Source organism: Cydia pomonella, chromosome 21 (assembly GCF_033807575.1).
Source record: "Cydia pomonella isolate Wapato2018A chromosome 21, ilCydPomo1, whole genome shotgun sequence".
Classification (NCBI taxonomy): Eukaryota; Metazoa; Arthropoda; class Insecta; order Lepidoptera; family Tortricidae; genus Cydia; species Cydia pomonella.
This window is the reverse complement of record NC_084723.1, coordinates 7,710,180-7,733,647: the sequence shown is the minus strand read 5'-3', so window position 1 is coordinate 7,733,647 and position 23,468 is coordinate 7,710,180. Positions and strand designations below refer to the sequence as shown.

Genomic DNA, 23,468 nt, shown 5'->3' with positions numbered 1-23,468 from the left:
GTTAAAGCGATATTACGATATTGTCATAATATAGTTGGTGGCCGAAATAAAAGAGAACCTCACTTGCTAATTCATTTATTATCTCCAGTATTAGGTTGAAATGAAACAAGGCGTAAAGTCTTTCGACATTACCATTTATTGTATTTATTTTTATACAAAGGTATTAACGCTATTGAGGTCTAGCAAATTGCAAGCATTTTGTGACTTTTCATTATAAATTATAGGTATAGAAACTTGCTAGACCAGCATATTTCCAATCAGATCGTAGTTCTTACACTACTGTTTTATTTGATTTTTAATTTTAGTATAGACTAGACATTTTTGCAAAATGTACCTACTTCTTCCAAAGAAAGGCACATTTTGCCTGTATAAGTGCAATAATAAACTGAGAACCTCAAAAGAACTCAAAATCTGACGTCTACGTGTTATGCACCGCATAATAATCGAAATAGAATAGTAAATGAAGTACAATATCCATCTAAAACTTAGTTTTACATGTTAGTTGCTATAATCATCACTTCAGAAGAATCTAGTTTAAAGCAGGGATCGGAACCGGTTTTTTGGAAAAACTTTGAAATAAACATATATTTCGGTTTATTTTATACTCCAAATATAGGACTCCGTTGTGTTTTTAGATAACGAATTCGTATTATTAGATTGCCCAATTAGAAATGAAATAATTAACAAAGAACGAAAAAATACCGTTTTCGTTCCCATACAAAAAATACCGGTTTCCTATCCCTGGTTTAAAGATTCTGAGTATTCTGACATATAGGTATAAACTACTTGAACACAAGCGCGGCCCAGGCATAATTAAATTATTGTAAGGCTTTAACCAATGGGCACGGTCCTGCAATGCTTTAGCTACTAAGCAATAGCTCTTAAAATCCAGGTATTCTCGAAATAGGCTTCGGAAAAACAAGCGAAGTATTAATTAAATTAAGCCAGCTACCTTTGTCCTGCCTTTAATAGAATTTTAAAAGGAAGATACTTGCACATTCATTGTCTAAGGTTTTATGTGTTTGTAAAAAAAGCTCATTTGCAATCATCATTCGCTTGCCCTTATCCCTTATCTAGAAAATAAACATATTCCAAAAACTATTCAATGTCAACATTATAACTATAGCTTGTCCTCGTTTCTTTTTGTAATTTTCCTTCGGATGTACCCATTGAAAGATATATTTAGAAATCAAAATATTTATTGTCATAAACTGTAGGCCAGTCACGGCCTATAAAGTGTCCAAGTGATATAATATTTTACAACTGCATTCCTTGCATACAAACTAAAAGCGTCCATAATAATTACCATAGACTATGACTAGGTTCTATAAAATGTTATATCTGACTCAAACAATCTAAAACTAACGTGCAATAAGAATATCCCTTACATAATAGCAACATTATTATAAAATCATTGTATATCTATATCAAATATTAAATAAAAATGAGTACAAAACTGCATTCATGCATCAACTGTATAAAATCTACAAACCTAAACAATTAGTAACAATATCACTTATAACGGTATTAAAACTTAAGTACCACTCAATCACAATTAATCTGCACGAATTTATCTTTATTTTCATTTTCCTTTCCTTCGTTGCTTTTGTCTTCATCGGTTTTGTTTTTGCTTTTGTGTACTGGAGCTATTTCTATTGGCGGTACTGGGTTACCTTCAGTTAAACTTTCTTCCTCTGCAATTGGTAACCCAACGGTATCAGCTATCTTTCTGCTCGCCGTTTTAAACGTGTCTGATAATTTTACTTGAACAACGTTGATACACATAGACATTAAGGCTAGACCAAAAACTAGATAAAGAATTGACATCATCATGAACAAGGGATGTTTAGGAACGTAGTCACCTAGACCGATAGTCGTCATTGATATGAACACAAAGTAGAAAGACTCGAAAAAACCCCATTTTTCCCATATATCGTATCCTAATGCCCCAATAACGATATATAAGACTAAAATGAAAATGGCAATAGAGATGGGCAGATTGAATTCTTCGTCAATGATAAAGTCTGAAGGTGCTGGAGTCTCAGGTTCAATTGAATCTTCTATTACAGTTGTATGTAGTTGGCCAGGTTTTGGTGGTAGGGGTGGCGGAACATCGCTAGGTTTTCTTTCAATTTTCGGCGGATCTCCATTACCTTCCAGCTTAGATTCCAAATCTTCAGTGTTAAAAATCTGCGATGGTCGTCTCACAACATCTGCTACCATGTTCAGTCCCTTCACCATGTCCTGAAATTAAAGGAAAAATGCCTCGTTATTCCTTTGAAAGGCCTCACAAACACTCATAAAAATGTAAGACAACACACGCTCCGAGCGAAATCATTACTCAGACTGAAAATAAGAAAAATCTTCCGAATGTTTTCTTTTCAACAGCGGTAATTTGAAACATTATTTTTCCAGAACAACATTCTTAAGGCGGGATTCCACCGGTATGCCGTACTGTGCGATACAAGCATTCTTGTACTGATCTAAAATACGTTATAAGGAATATCTACCCTCATCTATTATTTATTGTGATATTTTTCACATTGACACATAGCAAATAGGTTGCCTAGTTAAATTGCGTACGGATATATTTATTTTATTGTTTTTTAATCTTATACCTTTAAACGAGCAATTCTTGTATATATATATTTCTGTGATCTCGGAAACGGCTCTAACGATTTCGCTTAAATTTGGTATATGGGGGTTTTTGGGGGTATACAATCGATCTAGATTAGTCTTATGTTTGGGAAAACGCGTGTTTTCGAGTGTTCGTGCGTTTTTCTTTCGACGCAGAATATGGTCGCTAATTTCGTGTTGCCGGCCACTGTCCGTCTGGTCCAGCGGGTTAAGACGCGGACGGCTAGAAACGAGTGTCACGGGTTCGAAATTCGAATCTCGCCCGGTGATTAACTTTTGTTTTTTTTTTGTATGTTCAAGTATATATATATTTTAATTTTTATTGTTTTAGACAAGTTTAAATTAGTATAAAATGTAGTTAAGATTATTACCTACACCACCATATTACAATAAATAGTTATAACCGAGCAAAGCTCGGTCGCCCAGGTACTAGTATATTATATCAAGATGAATGATTGTATATTAGGCAACCATAGAATGAATCAACTTTTGAGAAAGATAATCTATACCTAACAAAAAGGAAAAAAAAAACTGTCCTTACGCAGTTTTACTAGGCACCCTATTTGCAGTGTGTCAATGAATATTATCTATCATTTATTTCTTATCACAAATAAATAACTAATGAGGGCAAATACTCCTTATATGAGTTATATATAACGTATCTTAAGACCAGTACAGTAATGGTTGTATCGCACAGTGCCGCACACTGGTGGAACTCCGCCTTCCTCCGCAAGGAAAGGAGGTTGTTTGAATCACATCGAAACAAAGATTGAGCATGTTTCGGCTAATTTGAGAGACACGTTTTTTATTGTCATCGCAATAGACATGTTATTTCCATAATTATATGAGTTATGGTACTGTGTGTGTTTTTGTTTACCGCAATTTTGGTGGTTTTTTTTTACTGGTTTTAATTAAATGTAGGTATTAGGTTTTGCCGATAACCTTGATACATTCAATTTCAAATGAGATAGCGTAGTGAGTTCGTGTGATTGTTTTTGGGCGGGCACACCTTGTACAGTCACGCTCCATGATTGTTGAGTAGGGTTCTAGCTAAATTGGACGTTACATAGCGCAAGTATTAAGAAACCAATTTAGCTAGGGCCCTAAGTACTACATTCGCGGAGAATGAATAGCGTAAAGGTACATTCGACGAATTGAGTTTATTATCACACCGATGGCTAGAGTTATAGAGTTAAGAATGTCTGACTTACAATAAGTACAAACAAATTATATATAAATACAAACAGCCTGGTGGTACCAGCTAAGGTTCCCTTCTTTTTAAATTTTTGCAACTGGACGGATAAAGAAGTACACAAAGGAATACTAAGCCACGTATTAAATTAACCTTAGTATTATAAGTTAATGATATAATTTAGATTAAGGTACTAACGTTGAAAATGGGGGCCTCATTTCGCCGTTAAACGTAAGTTTGGCGAACCTAAGTTTATAATGTACCATACTTTTTTTAAGTATGAAAACTAAAGGAAAGGAATTAGCATACGATTATCTGGATATCATATTTAATTATTTATTATACACTTAGAGCCTCTTTCAAAATGTCTAAGTAAAGTCTTGAATAAGCTACTTGCCACTTATCTGACGAATAAAAGTCAACGTTGGCGTTTCACAATCTTCAAATAAGCTTAACTCGTGGATACAGTGCTAAGTTTTGCAGGAAGTTTTATCTGGCAGTTAATGTATTTGTAAATTACTTATTCAATACTTTATTTAGACTTTGTAAAACAGGCCGCGAATAATACATATTACAAATACAACAATAACTCTATCTACCTGTTACTTTTTCACGGTTTTACTACTAGCAGAACTGATTTTAATGAAATCTGGCATGTAAGAAACTTAATAATTAAGAACTCATGGACACTATAGTCCGTCTAAGCTAACTCTGCACCGTCTATGGCGTAATAAAATGTGGCAGTGCTACAATAAACGGCATGTTTTTAAGTTTCTGAAGAGTTTGTTTATTCAGAGTGATATGCTAACAAAAAGGTAACACAGACTGAATCCCATGTGCATGCAGCCTAATTATAATCGTGTAGGTGTTTGTGTATATCTACTACAGACACTATAAGAATAGCATCCTCACCTCAACATGCGTGACCCTCCTCACACTCCTACAGCTCCTCGTGTAGTAGAACCTCCTAATGAACGACCAGAGGAACTTGATGATGCGCGTGAACAGCTTGCCAAAGTCAGCGAGCACGATCAAGAAGAGTGGGATGCCGACGATGGCGTAGACGATGGTGGCGATACGGCCTGACAGCGTCTTGGGAGTTATATGACCATATCCTGGAATTGTAAAATACAGGTTTAGGAAGAATAATTTTAACAGCACATTTTATGCGGCAGGTGTCAACACCTCAAGCATTCGTATTTGTAAGGAGAAATATCGAACGTAATAAAGTGGTAAAGGGTAGGGGATCTATTATTGTAGGAAATGTATGATTTATCAGGGCTTTCTAAATTTACAAAAAGGTTTATATTACAGGATAAAAAATGAAATAACAATTGATTAATGATATTGTTTTTTAGAATTAGTTGTAAGTAATCTTACCAATTGTTGTAATTAAAGTCAGGCAATAGACGAACGAATTCATAAAATTCCAAGATCTCTGACCGCTAAACGACGTAACTCCCGCTTCGTGGGCTGTATGCAGCTGGTTCTCGAACTCGTAAAGCTTGCTTCTGGCCATAGACTTCCAGTCCTCTTCACGTAAATAGTGACTGCCACGCCAAAGATTCTCGATAAAGTCGCGTTTAACGTTCCTAGTGCTGCATTTATAAGTATTTTCAAATGATCCCTCAAAAGTTCTAAACATCATCCCGCCTAAGCCACACAACGTGATCAAGAGTATAAAATCACAGATGCATTGGTTTCTTAGCCTAATTATGCTTTTATAAGCAGATTTCTGTTCTTCTTTAAACTGTCGCCAATTAGCTATTAATTTCCATTTGGATCTAACTGATTTCTTTTTCTCATCGTCAGTTTTTGTTTTACTTTGTTTTTCTTTTTCTTTGTCTTCTTTCTTTTCTTTTTTCACTCCGTTTTTAGCTTCGGCAATTGACCTCTTTCGCAAACCGGATTTATGCTCCACGTGTTGAGTATTATTATCTGAAGTTAAAATTATGCTGTCCCGATTTTCTCTTTTATCAACTTCTTGACTAAGTAGATGCAATTTACGGGTCAGTTCAGCCGTACGCTCAGATAAGTCAAAATCATACTCATTTTCACTAGGTGACGTTGAATAGCAACTCGAAGTGTATTCTGACTGGCTGGCGTCAATATACCCTGAGCTTTGTCTACTTTGTTTTTCAGATTTTATGCTAGCTTTATTAGCTGGTGTTAAGCCAAATAAAATTTCTTTGTCGCTTATAATTTGAATTGTTTTAGGACAGGATATTCCACGAGTACGTCGCGGAGTTGATGGCGTCTTGTTTGGTGTTTGAAGATTTTTATTATAATCGCGTCTATATTCTTGGGGCAATCTTGGATCATCTTTCGATATGGACAAACTCCTTGCTCTCGCTTGTTGCATTAGTTCTATTATTTCTTTACTAGTCTGACTCATACCTGTGCCAGTTTTGTCAATAACCTTAACATCTTCGACTCTGTTAACGGACTGTGATCGATTTGCTCTGGGTGATCTATTTTTTACAAACCTCCGAGGTGTAGGCAACACTTTACGCCGCGCTGCTTGTGCCGGTAAATTTTGCTGATTAATTTGATCCTCACTCATCTCACTCTCACTAGTTTTACCCTGTAAATATCATTACAGGTATGTATTAGTTTGTCTTCTATTCTACTTTGTTAAACTATGTACATGGTGTTCATATTTCATTTTTCGTTAAATCAACATAAAATACAGCGCTATTAACAAAGCAATTAACAGAATCAAAAACAACATAACGAAAAAACTGACCCCAAATCGTGTTGCGGATTTGCTCCGTGCTGGTTTTACTGGTGGCACTTTAGATTGTGTTTGCGGTGGCTCATCTTTTGATTTGAGAACTTGTTTCACAATGTTTGGCCTACCTTCACCTGTCAACTTTCTACTTGGAGTTCGAACAACTCGTTCCCTTATTTCAACTGCTGGTTTATTTTCAGGAAGCATCTTTCTACTTGGCGTGCGTTCTATTTGATAAACTTTAGTCACAAGTTCTCCGGGCGTCGCCGGTGCTTCAGGAGTTTTTGGCTTCGTAACTGGTTTTTTCTCCTGTTTTGTGTCCTGTGCTTCATCCTTTTGATCAAATGTGAAAACGTCTTTTTTAACTGGGGTTTTTGGTAATTTTGGTTTATCTTCAGTCTTCGCAGCTTGTTCGTCAGGGTACACCATTTCTTCTAATTTTTTCGGCGTAGAAGGAAACGGGTATGGGAAATTAGTATCTTTAGGCGATGCGGTCGTTGGCGTTGAAGGTGTCAGGGATCGCTTTCTTTCTGGTGGAAGCTCAAAAGTTAAGGAGCCTCGTCGACCAGTGTCTTCGTCTTTCGGACTCAATGTATACATCGTGCTTAGCAACTTGTTGGTAGGATCAATGAAACTCCCTTTGCGTTGTAATCCTATAGGCTCTACTTCCCTTTCTTTTTCGATAACAGCAAAAGGAGACACACTCCTTCGTCTCCTTTCATTAGCAGCCATTGCCCTTGCTTCTATAACTGCTTCTGTATCCAAGTCATATACCGGATCTTTTACTCCAGACTGCTCCTGAACTAAGCGCTTCATTTCCTCATAGGTATTATCAGCTTCAATCTCTCTAGAGTTTCTTGGTTGGTAGTCTTCATCATCTGAGGTAGGTGTGTCTTCGTGAGGAATAGGAGTCCGCCCGGGTTCAGGAGTTTTCTCTCTTTGCCTTGCTGTTTGGCCTCTATTCTTGGAAAGGTTCCTCCTCTTCTTGATGGAAATATTCTGGGTTTCCATTTCGTCTACGTTTGCTTTCTCACTGGATTTAGATCTGGATACTAGGTGTCCTAAGGTTTGGCACTGGGAATCTTGGGTGATTGTGGGAATTTGGAGAGTTAATCTACTTTTCTTTTCATTTCCCTCTTCACTCATCACCTGCTTAGTATCTTCAATTGTCCGCCTGAAAAATAAACACTGAGGTCAGAACGCGCAGTGAACCGTATCAAAGCAATGACGATTAAGATCTGAATGCAACTCTGTTACAAATGTTGGCAATGTACATGCCATCCACTGCCAAAGCTTATGACATACTTAACAAGGTGTCAATAAGCAGACAACAATTGAATGGAGCTTACCTTTCGCGACAATCCAATAACAAACACCTTTATTGTATCAGGGCGGGTCGACGTCTAATAAAAGAATCTATTTTAGACAGCACACTCGCGTAAACAAACTTCGGCACAATAGTCGATCCATCTTTGTCACGTAAAGTTTTAGAACACTTTATAACGGAAATTTAATTTGCGATTGTCCCTTTCCCTTGTTATTTAACTGTGCAGTGCAGGATAGTACTGAGTTATAATCTGCGTGCGGTTCTCGCATGGGACTGCGCGCCAAACCAGCCGGGCGGCGATCCAAATTTAAAACACCTATTTCTACATTTTATACGTACGTACGCTTTTAACACCAACCGACCAGTATAATATGACATTCCACTTCTCGATATCTACTCAAACTAGACACGTGCTAGGGTACTTTTAATAGGATAAAGAGGTATCTTTATAAATGGTTAAATCGAGTTTTCTATCCAATCTGCGTTGTAGAAGGGGATCGACGTCCCGTCACGGGACAGTAAACTTTTGCCGACTTCAAACTTTGATCGTTGACGAAAAATGTTTACTTACATTCCAAATCTTACACTTTTGTTACGTCCGATAATTAGCTATCTCCGTTGCACAGTATATGTGTGAAAGAGAAGCAGCTAATGCTATCGACGCAAAATGTTGATATTCTTTTGGCATCCATTAGTAATAGAAAACAGATAAAGAGCATCACATGGTCAGCGTAACAAGACTAACAAATTAATCGTAAATACACAAACAGTCATAAGACTCATTCGCTATGTGCACGACTGTCACGCAACCTAGCGTCCGCAAGTCTAGGGGCAAACGTCAATTCACTACATCTTATAAAACTACTCCAAAACTAAAAACTACTGAACGGATTTTCATATGACTTTCATCTATCAATAGAGTGATTCTTGAGGAAGGTTCAGGTATATAACTTGTTAAGGTTTTGTGTAAATTGGTTGAAATATAACGATGTTGTCGGAAAAAATCACGCTGGCTAGGAGCTTTAATCGAAAACGCTGCCTAATCCGTTTGAGCTATAACAACACAATGTATGGTGGGGTTGTCTCTCAGTCATAGAACTACAAAAAAGTCCGTGATGTTAAATGTCTATCTTTTAAGGATAACTTACTATACCCATTCTTAACTTCTAGAAAAAGATCACGTAATATGCGTATTTACTAAGCTATTTATATGGATACATTATTAACAATTATCAAATTAAATTCGTAAGTAATATTAAACATGTCATATAGATTACAATGCTCCCTTACACCATACAATTTAAATGAATATTTCAGGAGAAAACGTAAATTAAAGTTTCATTTCGAGCCATATAACTTGTATGAAATGTTATAGACGCTATCCGCAGTTAGTTCTAATTTTTACCACCTTATGCGCTGGGATCGCTTTACCCCCACCATGCACTTCGCACGGTCCCATCCTTTTAAACCGAGAGCCAACTTGGGTGAATGACCGCGCTGTATGTCTTTTTGATTTTTTTTTTCACCACACAGCACGTAAAGGCTCTTCATATTTTTCAAAAAGTGAATAAGAAAGTTTCATTTTATCCACAAGCCGGGCAAAGCAATTTCATGCTAATTTTGAGTTGTTTCCTCACGTTGGCTCATTTATATGAATATTTAATAACGTTCATTTCGATTTGATTTGTAATGTTTTATAGTTAGTATTTTCCTCGCGTTGGTGTGGTGGTGGTCGCGTTTAAGATTCCACTTTTCGAACCACTCGCTACGCTTGTGGTTAAATTTTAAAATCTTTCGCTTGCTCGGGTATCAATAACAACCACTTAAACAATAACTGTGCCAACTTGTACAACTAATATTAACTATATCACAATGGCACACAACACCCTAATTATTCAATTCACGTGGTAAAAAAAAGCGGCCAAGTGCGAGTCGGACTTGCCCATGAAGAGTTCCGTACCATTTATGACGTATTAAAAAAAACTATTCGTAGATCTCGTTCAAACCAATTTTCGGTGGAAGTGTGCATGGCAATGTATATCATATATTTTTTTTTAGTTTTATCATTCTGTTATTTTAGTAATGTATGGGTTTGACGAAAAAAATTTTTTTGAGTTTCAGTTCTAAGTATGGGGAACCCCCAAAATTTATTGTTTTTTTTTTCTATTTTTGTGTGAAAATCTTAATGCGGTTCATAGAATACATCTACTTACCAAGTTTGAACAGTATAGTTCTTATAGTTTCGAAAAAAAGTAGCTGTGACATAAACGGACAGACAAGACGGACATGACGAATCCATAAGGGTTCCGTTTTTTGCCATTTGGCTAAGGAACCCTAATTAACTAACAAATACAATCTTTATGTAGACGGCATACTAGTACAAAATAGCAAAGAACAAAAGTAAGTAAATAAGGCTTTAGCAAAAAAATCATTTTTGTTAAAAGCCTTTATCGCTGACTGTACTTTTCTTACCACAGGCGACTAATACTCATCGAGACAATTCTAAAAGCCCCAAACACAATTAGGTTGCGTTGTTTTATCACAGAGTTCCTATGGCCACCCCCTGTCACCATCATCAAATCAGCTCGATATTAAATATGTTAAAACCGGTCACTCACGTATTTTAAGTCGAAAACGCTCGACATGTTTCACTCCGTTCCGAGCAGGGTCAGGAGCAGACTGCGGGCCGCAGCCCTCCGCGCCCGATGACTCGGCGCGGGCGCCAATGGCGGCAGGGGAGGCGAGAAACTACCCTCGTTTAGGGCATTATTGTCAAATAATGGGTTGCACACAACACTCACTACGTCATTCGCTAATGGTTCGTCCACACTGTCCACCGACGTAGTACCCAACACAGTTTTCCAACTCGTAGGCACTGACCAACCACAATCACGGTATGTCTGTGTCTCACGGAAGTATTGTTATTAAAATCAGCTCGATGTTACCATAATATTGCATTGTCACCTGATTTACAGATGTATGCAGATTTTTAACTCAATCGGAAATCGAGAAGTGGGTCAAATTTAACTTCCAAGATTTGACTCACAGTAGCAAACTAACATAAACGTAAAGACACGGACTTTAATTCATGAGCCATTTAGGGTTTAATTTTCATCGGACATTTCATACCGTTAGTGTTGAATTCACAACCAAAAAGAGAAGCGCTCGTGGCCTAGCGGTAAGAGCGTGCGACTTGCAATCCGGAGTTCGCGGGTTCAAACCCCGACTCGTCCTAATGAGTTTTTCGGAACGTATGTACGAAATATCATTTGTTATTTACCAGTCGCTTTTCGGTGAAGGAAAACATCGTGAGGAAACCGGACTAATCCCAACAAGGCCTAGTTTACCCTCTGGGTTGGAAGACTTGAAAGGTCAGATGGCAGTCGCTTTCGTAAAAACTAGTAGGTACCTTAAAATGTGCAAATCTTGGGATTAGTTGTCAAGCGGACCCCAGGCTCCCATGAGCCGTGGCAAAATGCCGGGACAACGCAAGGAAGAAGAAGAGTATTGACAAATTAGCTTGAACCCTACATGACTCAACAAATTGTGTCGCTAAACTTCAAACTCGGATAAATCCATTCGACCCTCTTATGAAATATCTAACATTATTACTTTTTCTTAAGGGGCTCCCTGGCGCCAATGACCTTCGACCTAAATTCCTCAGGTTTGTAATTGCTTTTGAAGTTTATCATATTAACAGCAACGGCTTTAAGTAATATAGTTTCCCATATTTAATTCAAAACTCATTATCATTGAGATATTTGGCATCAAAGCTGAACAATTTTAGGCCAAAAAACTGGTTTTCTGGCTATAACTATTGCGTTAAATAGTTTAAAATTAAAATCTCTGACCAGTTTTTAGAGACGTCAATGACCAACCCAAATATGTAGATTGAAAAAGGTGTGTTTTTGACAATGTTTAAAAAATCATAAAAAATAAGTAACTATTCATTTCTTTAAAAATCCGGCAGACAAGAATAGAGATAAAAGTTTGAAGAACCGTTAGCCGTTTGTCTTATAATTCTATTTGTAGTGCAAATGTAAAAGTAACGGCTCAAAACTTGCCAAAATCGATGAAAACCGCGGGAAGCCCCTTAATACCAAAATCGCAAAATCTGACAGTTGGATTTATCTGAATTTGAATTCAAGGGTTAAAGTCTCACGGACTTTGTACGGACTTCTGTTCTTACAAGGCAAATTAAATAAAAGCTTGTAAAAAGAGTGAAGAGACAGAGGAAGTCAATTAAATTGGTTCGCACGTGCTGGCGCTGTCGTAAACAAGTCGAACTGAATACCAGTCAGCTCTCAAATAAATCACAAACGTCGCCTGTCTTTGTTTATCTCCAATGCATTCAACGCCTTCAAAGATAGGGTTGTCAGTTGTCAGGGTTTTCCGGAAATTTCAGATTTTTTTAAAAGCTTTTATTTAGCTTATGTTCCTCAAATCAAATCAAATCTTGGAAACTAAATTTGACCTACTTCCTGATTTCCGATTATGCAGAAATATTTCATAGGTACATAAGTAAATCGGATGACAATGCAATATTATGATGACATGGAGCTGATGTGATGATGGAGACAGGAGGTGGCCATGGGAACTATGAGATAAAACAAAACAAATTACTTAATTGTGTTTGGGGTTGTTAGAATTGTATCGATGAGTATGAGTAGTGTTTATAATATATGAAATGTGACATGTCGTCTTTAAGATCACTGGATACAGTGGAAGTCAGTTGTTATTATTGTTTTTATTTTTAACATATTAGGCGCTTAGCACACTTCATCCGATTTGCACATGGCTCCGACGTGCGAGCGGGATGTCGCTATAATAAACGTTGTCTCGCTCAAACATTGGAGCGATATTCGAATCGGAAACATTGGAGCCATGCGCCCTAATGACCAAAATTTTAGTTGTCAAGCATTAGCCTGAAACTAATAAAGAAATATTCAAAATATTAAGAATATTCAAGATATTTTCAAATTTATTACTAGCAATCCCATTCAAAGCTTCGTTTGTTTGCTTTGCGTTTCGAAGGCACGCTTCAATAGTTTGCTTCAAAGGGACAGGGTGGTAAATGTATGGAGTATATGAAAAGCCTTTCCCGACGTGTAAATAATGACATTTTCAAAAAAAAAGAAAAACTGAGCACAAACAAACTCGAAGTATGCTTACAAAAGAATTTAATTTACAATTTCGTGCTTTGTATATCAGATTCTTTAGAAGAAAGGCATTCGTAATGAATGTTTATCATCCTTTGGTTTGTATTTTGCTTCTTTGGTTAGGAGTGACTGTTGTGTATGAAAACGACGGTTGGATGACAACTGATTTTATTTTATAGTTCTACCCACAACATCTTCCCCTTTTAAAGATTACAAACTAATACTAAGATACATAACTTGTATGAAATTTGTTGACCTTACATACCCCAATAAATAGGGTTTTATTAACTTAATAAAGTATACGCATGCCTTATATAATATATCAAATAAAATACATTTGAATGTATGTATAGAGTGATGCGGGACAAAACGTGATTACTCGGTTATTTGTCCACGTCGTTTTCTGATTGTTATCATTGGGGAATGTGACTCGACAACAGTTTCCTCAGATGACTCCGCAGACGAAAAGCGGTCCATGTCAGGTGAAAATTCCTGTTCCGCATCACCCTCATCTTTACGATCAACACTGACTTGGTCACTATCATGTGACAAGCATTTTATGAGATGTCTTCTATTTCTTCTATAAACTCCTCTTTTATTTTTCACTATATACGATCTAGGTGTATTACTTTTTGATACAATTTGCCCTCTCGTTCTGTAATTCCTGTCTAGTATAATAACATTATCACCTTTATTCAAAGTTGGTAACGCCTTACACCGCTGATCGTAGTACCGCTTACTTTTTTGTTGATTGCTAACAATCACGCCGTGTTGATCGGCTGGTACTGGTTTAGGCTGCAGCAGATCAGGATGAACTGGCAAACGACATTTCAACATACGACCCATTAGCATCTGGGCGGGGGAACTCAAGTTCTCCCGTGGTGTGTTCCGAAAACTAAGTAGATTTAAGTGAATATCGGTATTGCTTTGAATTGATTTTTTCAATATGTTTTTTATAGTTTGGACCTCAGTGGACAGATTTAGCGCAGATCTATCCTGGTACTACCTCCCTGTGTAGAAACGGACTCCCCCTCGGACCGCTGTCACCATGTTGTGTATGAAAACGACGGTTGGATGATAACTGATTTTATTTTATAATTCTATGCACAACAGTGACTCTTACTGCAATGGCATAAAGTTTATTTTTACCTGAATTATTTCAACAGTCCCAGGCAACATGAAGTAACTACTAAATTCGATTACTAAATACCAGTTTACATAAATACATACGAGGCAAATTCATTATCCATTAAATTTCGATCAAAGCTTAATCCAGGAATTCCATAAATATACTCGTATCAGATATAAATACTCCATGAATTCCATAAATTATTACACATCTCGCCGGCTTAAAAAGATCTAACACCATCGCAACATCAACATCACAGAGGAATGTTAGATCAGCGCCTACATTAAACCATGTAGCAAATACACGTTCAGCGATGTTTGCATCGATTGTACGCAAATTGCATGACGGTCGTCTATTTTAGGCGATTTACAAACCGCAATAAATCGTACAGGATGCCAAGATTAGATGTTTCCGACTTCCTATTTAGTAATCAGTTATCTTGTTGGAAAGTAACACTTTCGTTTTAAAAGTTGACTACCAAAATAGGACTGACTGCGTACAAGATACCAATCGTTCACGTTCCGTACCGTGGCGTATTTATCTCTCTCTCTCTCTATTACTCTTCCAAATTAGTGCGACAGAGAAAGTTGCGTTTCGTTCGCAACGGAGCGGTGACGATTGACATCTTGTCTACGCATCCTGACGGGAAATAACGATTATCTTACTAACTAGTCAAATGATAAGTACCTAAATGTATGAATATTTTGTGTTTGGATATTTGGACCATTTTTCTCCTTCATGCAAAAACGGCTGAACATATTTCAATGAAACACACGGACAATTTATGACCTTGAAAAGAACAGAATATTTTAATCCCGTAATCTATCCCTAAGGTGACGCAATAGCGGTTGCAATGTGGTCAAATAGTACTAAAGGGTCTAAACTTTTAAAGGGGTGACGAGTTCTACGAGTCGACTTCTACGAGTTTTACGCAGACGCGGACGAAGTCGCGGTCAGGGGCTATACTTCATTTTTTTAGTATTAGAAAAAATAAGCTTGTAGTTCCAAATTGGCCACTTTTTGCAGTAAAATTTTGAAAAAATTTAATAAGTATTGACAAAGAGAATTTGAAATAGAGGTGGATTGTCAAAGATAACTTTGTAGCCACAGTAAATTTACTGCCATCTTTTGACACATGATAAAACTCTTAGAACGCCATTTGACTTCGGTCCTTATTTTTTCACTGATATGTGGTAAATTTATTAAATATCAAAAAGTGGCGCTATCTATTAGATCAAATGCCAAAGGTATGACGGCATCGATCGTTTCGAGCGGTGGTGCCAAAACCTTTAGGTGATGCCCGATAAGATGGCGGCACTTTTTACAAGCTTTTATTTAACTTGCCCTGTTCATATGTATGGGACAAATCTTGCAAGTTCAATTTGACCCACTTCCCGGTTTCCGATGAAGCTGAAAATTTGCATACATATGGAAGTCCGGTGACAATGCAATATTATCGTACCATCAAGCTGATCTGATAATGGCGACAGGAGGTAGTAATAGGAACTCTGTGATAAAACAACGCAACCTAATTGTGTTTGGGGTTTTTAAGATTGTCTCGATGAATATTAGTTGTCTGTGGAAAAAAAGTACAGTCAGCGATAAAAGCTTGTACCAAAAATGAATTTTTTGCCAAAAACTTATTATATTTAACAAATTTAACACATATCAGTGAAAGAATAAGATTAGATAATTCATTATTATTAACAATTACGGAGCTTGATACACACTGCATACTGTAAAGTGTTGTCGCCTAGATTGTGGTGGAAGATAAACGCAGACGAAGATATCTGATTTTATATATATATTTATATTTATCAAACAGCTAGATCACAAACATCGACTACTCTAAATGATTGCCACCTTCGAAATAGCGATAGACGATAGTTCTGAATTCAAATACATAATTGTTGCCATTTATCTACCAAAAGACTGATATCTCGCCTCCTCAGGTGGAAGCAACAATCATTATCACAAAATACACCCTATCCTATTATATCCTAACTACAGACCCCTACCTAACTCCAGATCCATACAGAGTATATAATTCTGCTAACACCCATTCGCTATGAGTCAGCCTTATTCAAGATAGCCAGTGTCCCAACCATCCACGCAGGCTACGATCCTCGAAAAATGGTTGGGCGTACGTATGTGGAGTTCTTTCTAATGCTAAAAAAACGAAGTATAGACATGTAAACCTTACCAATAGTTGTGAATATGGTGCCGGAGTAAAACATGGAGTTGACGAACGTCCACGTGGTGCGCGTGGTGTTGTTGTCCGGCAGTTTCGTGATGCACTCACTCACGTCCTTCTCGTACACCTCCAGTTTTGACACTATGAAGGTGTAGTTTTCGTCCTGCAACGAACATATTGTGGTTAGAACTGCATGCCTGTTGAATTTATGGCTCATTGGTACAGTCACGGACAATAGGGTGTATTACTGCAATGTTCTGACGCCAGAGTACAGCACTAGCGCCTTTCCTAAACCATTGAGTAACTTATGCATACTGTGCCTTAAACTGTTTTTTGACAAGTTTTCCCAGATAGTAAAATATGACATTGAAGCATCAAGGCGGTTCCTTTACAAATGGCCTACCGGAACACGCGAAAATTAAGAAATTAAGTTATCTGCCTCTTCATCGCTTGAATATGCAAGAGTGATAGAGAGGTTAGATAACAACATTTCGATTTTCTTGTTTCTCGGTAGACCCTCAGATTGTGATGGATTGTGGTAGTGGCGCCCCTTACGCAGAGTTTCGCGTAATATTCCCTATTGGTGGAGAAAGAGAGGGAGACCATTGCTAAGCATTGAGACACACAATTATTGACATATATCTGGGGTATCCGGGCCTTACGGGTACTAATAATGGTGCTAGTTCAGTGGTGTCACTCACGAATTCGAGCCAATCGTACAGTCTAACGCAACTAGTTGCGTTGCGACCACTCGCACGTGTGATGCGAACTCATCAACCAATCGCGTTGTAGCGTTAGACTGCGTGATTGGCTTGAATTCGTGTGCGTGACACCGCTGTACTGGCCCCATTCTTATTGCCCGTAAGGCCCATCCTAGATATCTGTCAATGCACACAATGAAATAGGCTAAAAATAGGGAATTATGCCAAACGTAACTATTGATTTTGGCACAACAAAATAATCTTGCTCGACTAGTAACAGAGGGCCTAAGGCAAACCACGTTCGACGTGTTGCCTCTCTGTCGCACTTGTAAATTGGTACGTAAATGTGACAGGGAGCGCCTTCAGTTTTACCTACCTTCAATGCCGTATTTTTGACCACAAAATCATGGATGGTTTTAGCGAAGTCTTTCCGAATATCGCTTAACTGCTTGTCGTATTTTTCTTCATGGGGAGCTGGAAATGAAAAAATATTGATTAAATATTAACAATTTTTAATACAATTTGCTAATCATAAATAAATAAATATTATTAGGTAGAAAGATTGCTGAGCAAGAGGAACATGAGAAATATTCCTGCATATCCAATGATTTGTTAATGGACCCTAGAAGCAACGGTAAAAATATATGGGGAAATAAATCATATAAAATTATTTAACTAGATATCACCACAATATTATGTGATCTGCAGAAAGTGGCTGTTGACATTCGGAGACTATGAGGAGGAGGCTTAAGAGGAAAGGGGACGGCCGCTTCTCCATACAAACGTAGTCCCCGTTTTACCCTCTGCTCTGGATATTGACATTATGGAAAATATTTTTACATAGCCCATAAATACTGCCCCTACGTTTGACTTTTTTAGATTTTGTGGTTATTGTTTTTTGTTATGTAAAAAAAATATATACCCTAACTCTTATATTTATAAAATATCGAAAAAAAAAATTAAACGTAGGAGCATAGCTGTGGTTGATATATGTACAACAAATTTTGACAAAATATTTTCAATAATGTTAATATCCAGAGAGGAAAATGAGGACTACGTTTGTATGAAAAGGCGATTTCGCGCGGGTCCTCCACTTTCGTCTTCAAGCCATCTTTAAAAAGTTTATGTAAATATCTTGTGAATCATACGACTAACTTTATGCTATACTTCTATAGTGTAAAAAGGGGTTAAATTCTATAATTTAACCCCTTTTTACACTATAGAAGTATAGCATAAAGTTAGTCGTATGATTGGTCTCTATAGAGCTAATAAAGATTAGCGAAAATTTCCATTGAGTTTTCTAAGATTATTCAGCTCTTCCATCTGGGCAATTCCGCCACTTCACTTCACTCGACTGTTTGCGAAGTCTACTACATTTATAAATGTGATGACATTTGACATGATATATTAAACCCAAACTTTAATTGATATAGTACTACGAATCTTAAAAACATAACCCTCCAGGGCCGTATTTCCGCCTAGGCCAACAAGGCCCGGGTTTACAGGCATAGGGGAGGAGTATTCCTAAATTTCTAAGTGCCCTATCAAGTGCCTAGGCACCCTAAATCTCTTAATCCAGGCCTGTAACTGTAACGTAGCCCTCCTTTCGGCGGTTGAGTAAATATTTGAATTATGCGCCGCTTACATATTATTTGAAAACCGCTGCGTTCTGCACGTGTACTGCAAATTATTCTATAAGATACTCGTAAGTCTATGGGCCACCCCACACTAGCGTCTCTCGAGCGTCGGTGTCTAGTCAACTCTATAATATATAGCTGCTGCTTAACGCAGCGTTGGCGCAACGGCGCAGCGACGTCATTTCCTATAGCGCCGACTAGACGTCGACGCTCGAAAAATGGCTGTTTTTGTTAGGTGGGTCGGAGCTCATGTTTGGGAACCACTGCTCTGTAGTCTTTGGAAAACCGCGAGCTCTCAATTCAGGGCTGAGTATTAGTAAACTAGTAGCTCTGTGAGCTGTAGACCTCGCGAGCATAGCTTATGGCTCCTCTACACGATGGCCCAGCGTAGGCAAGTCCTAGGGGCGCATTTATGCGTTAGAGCAGCGGTTCCTAACTTGGGGCCTTGGGGGTAATTACCCCCGTAGTGGTAAATCTGGTATTTTACGGAGGTAATAAGCTCAATTAAATATAACAGAAATTAGACCTGTAAGAAAGAATATTGATATTTATTGGGAGTAGGGGTAAAATCGGGTTCCCTAGTTAGTCATAGGGGTGACAGAACTGACAAGGTTAGGAACCACTGCGTTAGAGGGAGCAAGTGATATTGCTATCTCATTTCACCGCATAGCTGTGTCCCTTAGATTGGCCTCGCTGGGCCATCGTGTAGAGTATCCCTTAAAACTGAATAAATGTATAGCTCCGCTGTTTACAAGAATTTATAAAAACTAAATTTACAAAAAAACATAATTATCGAATAGGATGGTCCAACTTTGTATGTAGAAAAAAGTTGAAAGTATTTTATCTTCACATGGCTCCCTTTATAGAACAGTAGGTAATCTATGTGCCAAATTTGAACTCATATGCGAATAATCAAATCAAATGATGTGTGGTGGTCGCTATGATTTTGTGATTTGCAATATCCTCATACAAATAAAAAAATGCAAAGTTACCTAAAACAAAAAAACGATCGCCATCTTTTTTAGCATACTTATAAATAATAAATAAAACGAATAAAGAGCCCTTAAACACATTTCCAAAGCAGAATTATTGATGGGTCAATTTATTTTCATACTATTTTGTATAGCAGTATTGTTCATTTATAGCGACCTCTAAATAATGTTAATTGCTCTTAATTTTTTATAGATACTTTTTCGTATATCAGAATTTAAAAAGCCCGCAGGGAAAAGGAATTTTCATTAATTATTAACTTTGTAGACATGTAAATTTACTGCCATCTTTGGACACATGATTAAAACTTTTGGAACGTTATGGTGCCATCGCTCGAAACGATGCTGTCAATCATTTGGCCTTTTATCTATTAGATGGCGCCACTTTTAGGTCTTTAACAATTTTAACATATATTAGTAAACGAATAAGGATCAAAAAGATCATCAAGGAAAGGAAAGCCAAATGGCGTTCTACAAATTTTTATCATGTGTCGAAAGATATAGCAGCAATTTTACTGTAGCAACAAAATTTTGTTTGACAATCCACCTCCATTTCAATTTCGCTTTGCCATCGCCTACAAAATGGGAAGGAAAGAGAAAATACTCCCTTTCCCGTTTCCAAACGCCCACAGTTAGTCGGTCATCCCCTGAATGGTAAAAGTAGAACCACCTCCATCTTCGTCGGCAGAAGAAGGGCCATCAGAGCTTCACTCTGTAGTGTTTTATCTCTATAGGATTTAGCAATTTAATCCGCTAAAACATCATTTTGCTACATCGAATACCTTGACTAAAATATCAACAGAATATCATATCTGTTGATATTGTGCCCTGAATTTTTGTAGACAAGATTATAGCAAGCATCGCTGGCTCTTAGTAATGCTATATGCACCAAAATTTTCTAAAAGAATGCCACGAACCCTACCGAAACTTTCTGCGGCGACTGCGCGCAGGAAATATTTTAAAAAACCGTTTCCCTCTTTTAGCTATGATATATATTTTTTTTTTATTAAAGCAATATAACATACTTTTACGTTTAAACTTCTATACCTAATATAATATCAATATTCCAATCTACAACTACGTCTCTATAGCAAAGCCAAAGTTGATAAATCAATCTAAATGCAAAAACTGCTCAGATTTTTTTAAACATGAACCCGTTTTCGCCTGCGCAACTGTCCGTCTCCTTGAACTTTAACGGCCGTGAAAAAAGTTCAGACAATAAAACTGAAACGAATACGCTTTGCTCGCGCTTCGTGCTCGCTTGATCAACAATACGAAACTTAAATACAAAAAAAATACAAAATTTTACAATTCAGGGAATAGATCCAGGGTCCACTTCTCTCTCCCTGTTACAAAGCTTAGTCAATAAAAAATAGGAAATTAAAGTGCAAAAAAAAAACAAAAAAGATTCCATTGTTCGGGATTTGAGCCCGGAACCTCATGATTGTAAAGCTAGTGTATTCCAATTGAGCCACGAATGGATATATGTGACACGGTGAAATTAGGCTACTTATTCTCGAGTAAAATCTAAATATCTAAATACCCCCTAAACCAGCGTTCTAAAATATCTGAATTTTTCGCAAATCACTCTGTAACCATGTCTGAAAAGGAGGAAACTCTTATGATATCGATACGGCTATTTGTTTAGGCGCGACGTACCATGACTCCGCCATTTTGAAAAAAATCCAAAAACTGGATCGACAAAAAAATTCTATTTGATCATAGAATATGGTCACAAAATTTCACGCGAATCGGTTGAGAATTGCGACCTGTAGAGGAGAACATCCGGACATACGAAAGCAGATTGCGCGAGTCAAAACGTAGACCTACGCTACGCTTCGGTCAATAAACGAAGGTAATATCATTTTATTTACAAGAACAATATACATTATGGATATACAGGGTGGAATTTTTTAATGGGTCTGTGAGGTCTGCTACCAGATCCCGTGCATACGAAAACAGTCTTAGAACACCTTCCTTCAATTTCAAATTGAATGAAGGTCTTCCAAGACTGTTTGAAATGAAAACTTTTATTTTTCTCATGCAATTTTTTTATGCCAATCGATTCTATTCCTATCCATTGTCAATAGTTTCCTAGGAGTCAACTTAAGGTAATGTACTAAAAAGCCACCAATTAAAGAAAACTTTTTCCATACATTTACAAAGTATGGAGAAAATGTAAAATTAAATACTCCGTTTTTTGATACACTGAATGTTGTTACTGTAATGTCTTCATAAGGTATTATGATTCTTAAACGTAACAGGACAGATTCGCGTGATAGAAAAATTTAATCAATCAAATTAAAAAAAAAAAACAATCTTTTTATTGAGCAACTTATCAAAATAGGAAAACCTCTAAACTTAGTTTTTAAATCAATAACATACTAAAAATCATAAAGAATAGAAAATATTAAGAAGTGGAAAAACGTATTCTCTTTTTATATGGACGATCACATTCGTATACGTTTTCGTAGCGCTACGCTCGTAGCCGAATCCAGCATTTTCCCGCTTTGTAGAGGAAAGCGCCTCCTAACAGAGAACCCGCCTAGCGGGTTCCCGGTACTCAATGTGTTATAGGCGATTCCCTGAGTGGAAGATACGTAATGAGCACTCAGCGAGTTCCACTAACAAGCGCATTTGCGGTTTGCCAGATCTCGATATAGACCCAATACCACTAATACACTTGCCAAACATTTCACAATCGAACCACAATTCCAGATTCATGTAGAAACCGCATCCGTCATTCACAGTCAATTTAATATTGTACAGATGTGTAACGCTGGCCGTCTGTCGTTGCCTGTTGATTGGACTAATTTAGAATCTTTGCAATAAGGATTACGAATCAGATAACAGGGACTATGAAACTCCAGCCTAGTGACCTCGTCGGATATAGACTCGATGCTTATCGTGGGCGAAATTTAGCCCACAAAAAACTTTTTTTAATTTGCTCAATCAAAATTACCGAATAGGTTAATCAAAAATAAAAATTCCTTAGAAGAGCCAAGATCGGCATCAGAATACCTTATAATCCCGGAGAATACCTTATAATCCGCGTGAAATAATCGCCTTACCCAAATAGCTGTTAAATATTTAATTGATGATGGCTGGCAATTATACAAAAGATTGTTTTATTTCCGTAATTTGACTTTGCACTGGGGTTATGGTAATACTGAGTGGAGGGTTCATATGGGCGAATGCGCTTGAAGAGAGTAGGTACTAACTACCAACTGCTAATCAGCGCGGTAACGAAAAATAAATAACGTATGGATATCACGTGACTTTTTGTTCGATACCTTTTTAGAGTTCCGTACGCAAAGGATATTTATTTAATTTATTAAACTTGCTCTAGTGAGTCATTTTTCATGTAACGGGAGCTTTTTAGCCCGCGTCGCTAGTAAGTTACCCTGTCATATTTTAATTGAATGTTGCCTTTAAAACGCTTTTCTTATACATGTTCTATCATTTAATACCTACAATAATATATTTCAATATTGTTCTTTTCTTTCGCTAAACAGAAAGAGATTCGTCGTTGTCCTGGATCTCGCTCGACGGCCCCTGTCCCAGTAACTGGCGCATGAAAATGCGCATTAGAAGTAATCCTGTCATATTTCATTATTATTTTTGTAGAAAATGGAATCTAGAATTCTGTGAAACCTTTCTGTGAGATTCTTTTTGACGTCTTTGTTGTTTGTCGAACTTTATCCCCGTTCACGCATCTAAACGAGCGTTGCGAATAAGTCACCGTGTCATATTTCACTATCCTGTCGAAAAG

At 37.3% G+C, this 23,468-nt stretch overlaps 1 protein-coding gene across 2 annotated transcripts in view; it reads right to left on the bottom strand.

Annotated features, from left to right (window-relative positions):
• Positions 1–1,181: 1,181 nt before the first annotated feature.
• The window catches only part of LOC133529584 (potassium channel subfamily K member 15), a 67,219-nt gene continuing 44,932 nt past the window's right edge, over positions 1,182–23,468 (bottom strand). The window contains exons 1-5 of one of the 2 annotated variants that reach the window (XM_061867328.1): positions 7,910–8,093; positions 6,576–7,734; positions 5,210–6,413; positions 4,742–4,944; positions 1,182–2,244 (exon numbers count right to left, since the gene is read on the bottom strand). In XM_061867328.1, the coding sequence (XP_061723312.1) occupies positions 1,546–2,244; positions 4,742–4,944; positions 5,210–6,413; positions 6,576–7,706 (3,237 nt within the window). In that variant the 5' untranslated portion in view covers positions 7,707–7,734; positions 7,910–8,093 and the 3' untranslated portion in view covers positions 1,182–1,545. Of the gene's footprint in view, positions 2,245–4,741; positions 4,945–5,209; positions 6,414–6,575; positions 7,735–7,909; positions 8,094–16,378; positions 16,533–17,446; positions 17,545–23,468 lie in introns of those variants that run through there. The other variant, XM_061867330.1, reaches the window with a different exon arrangement.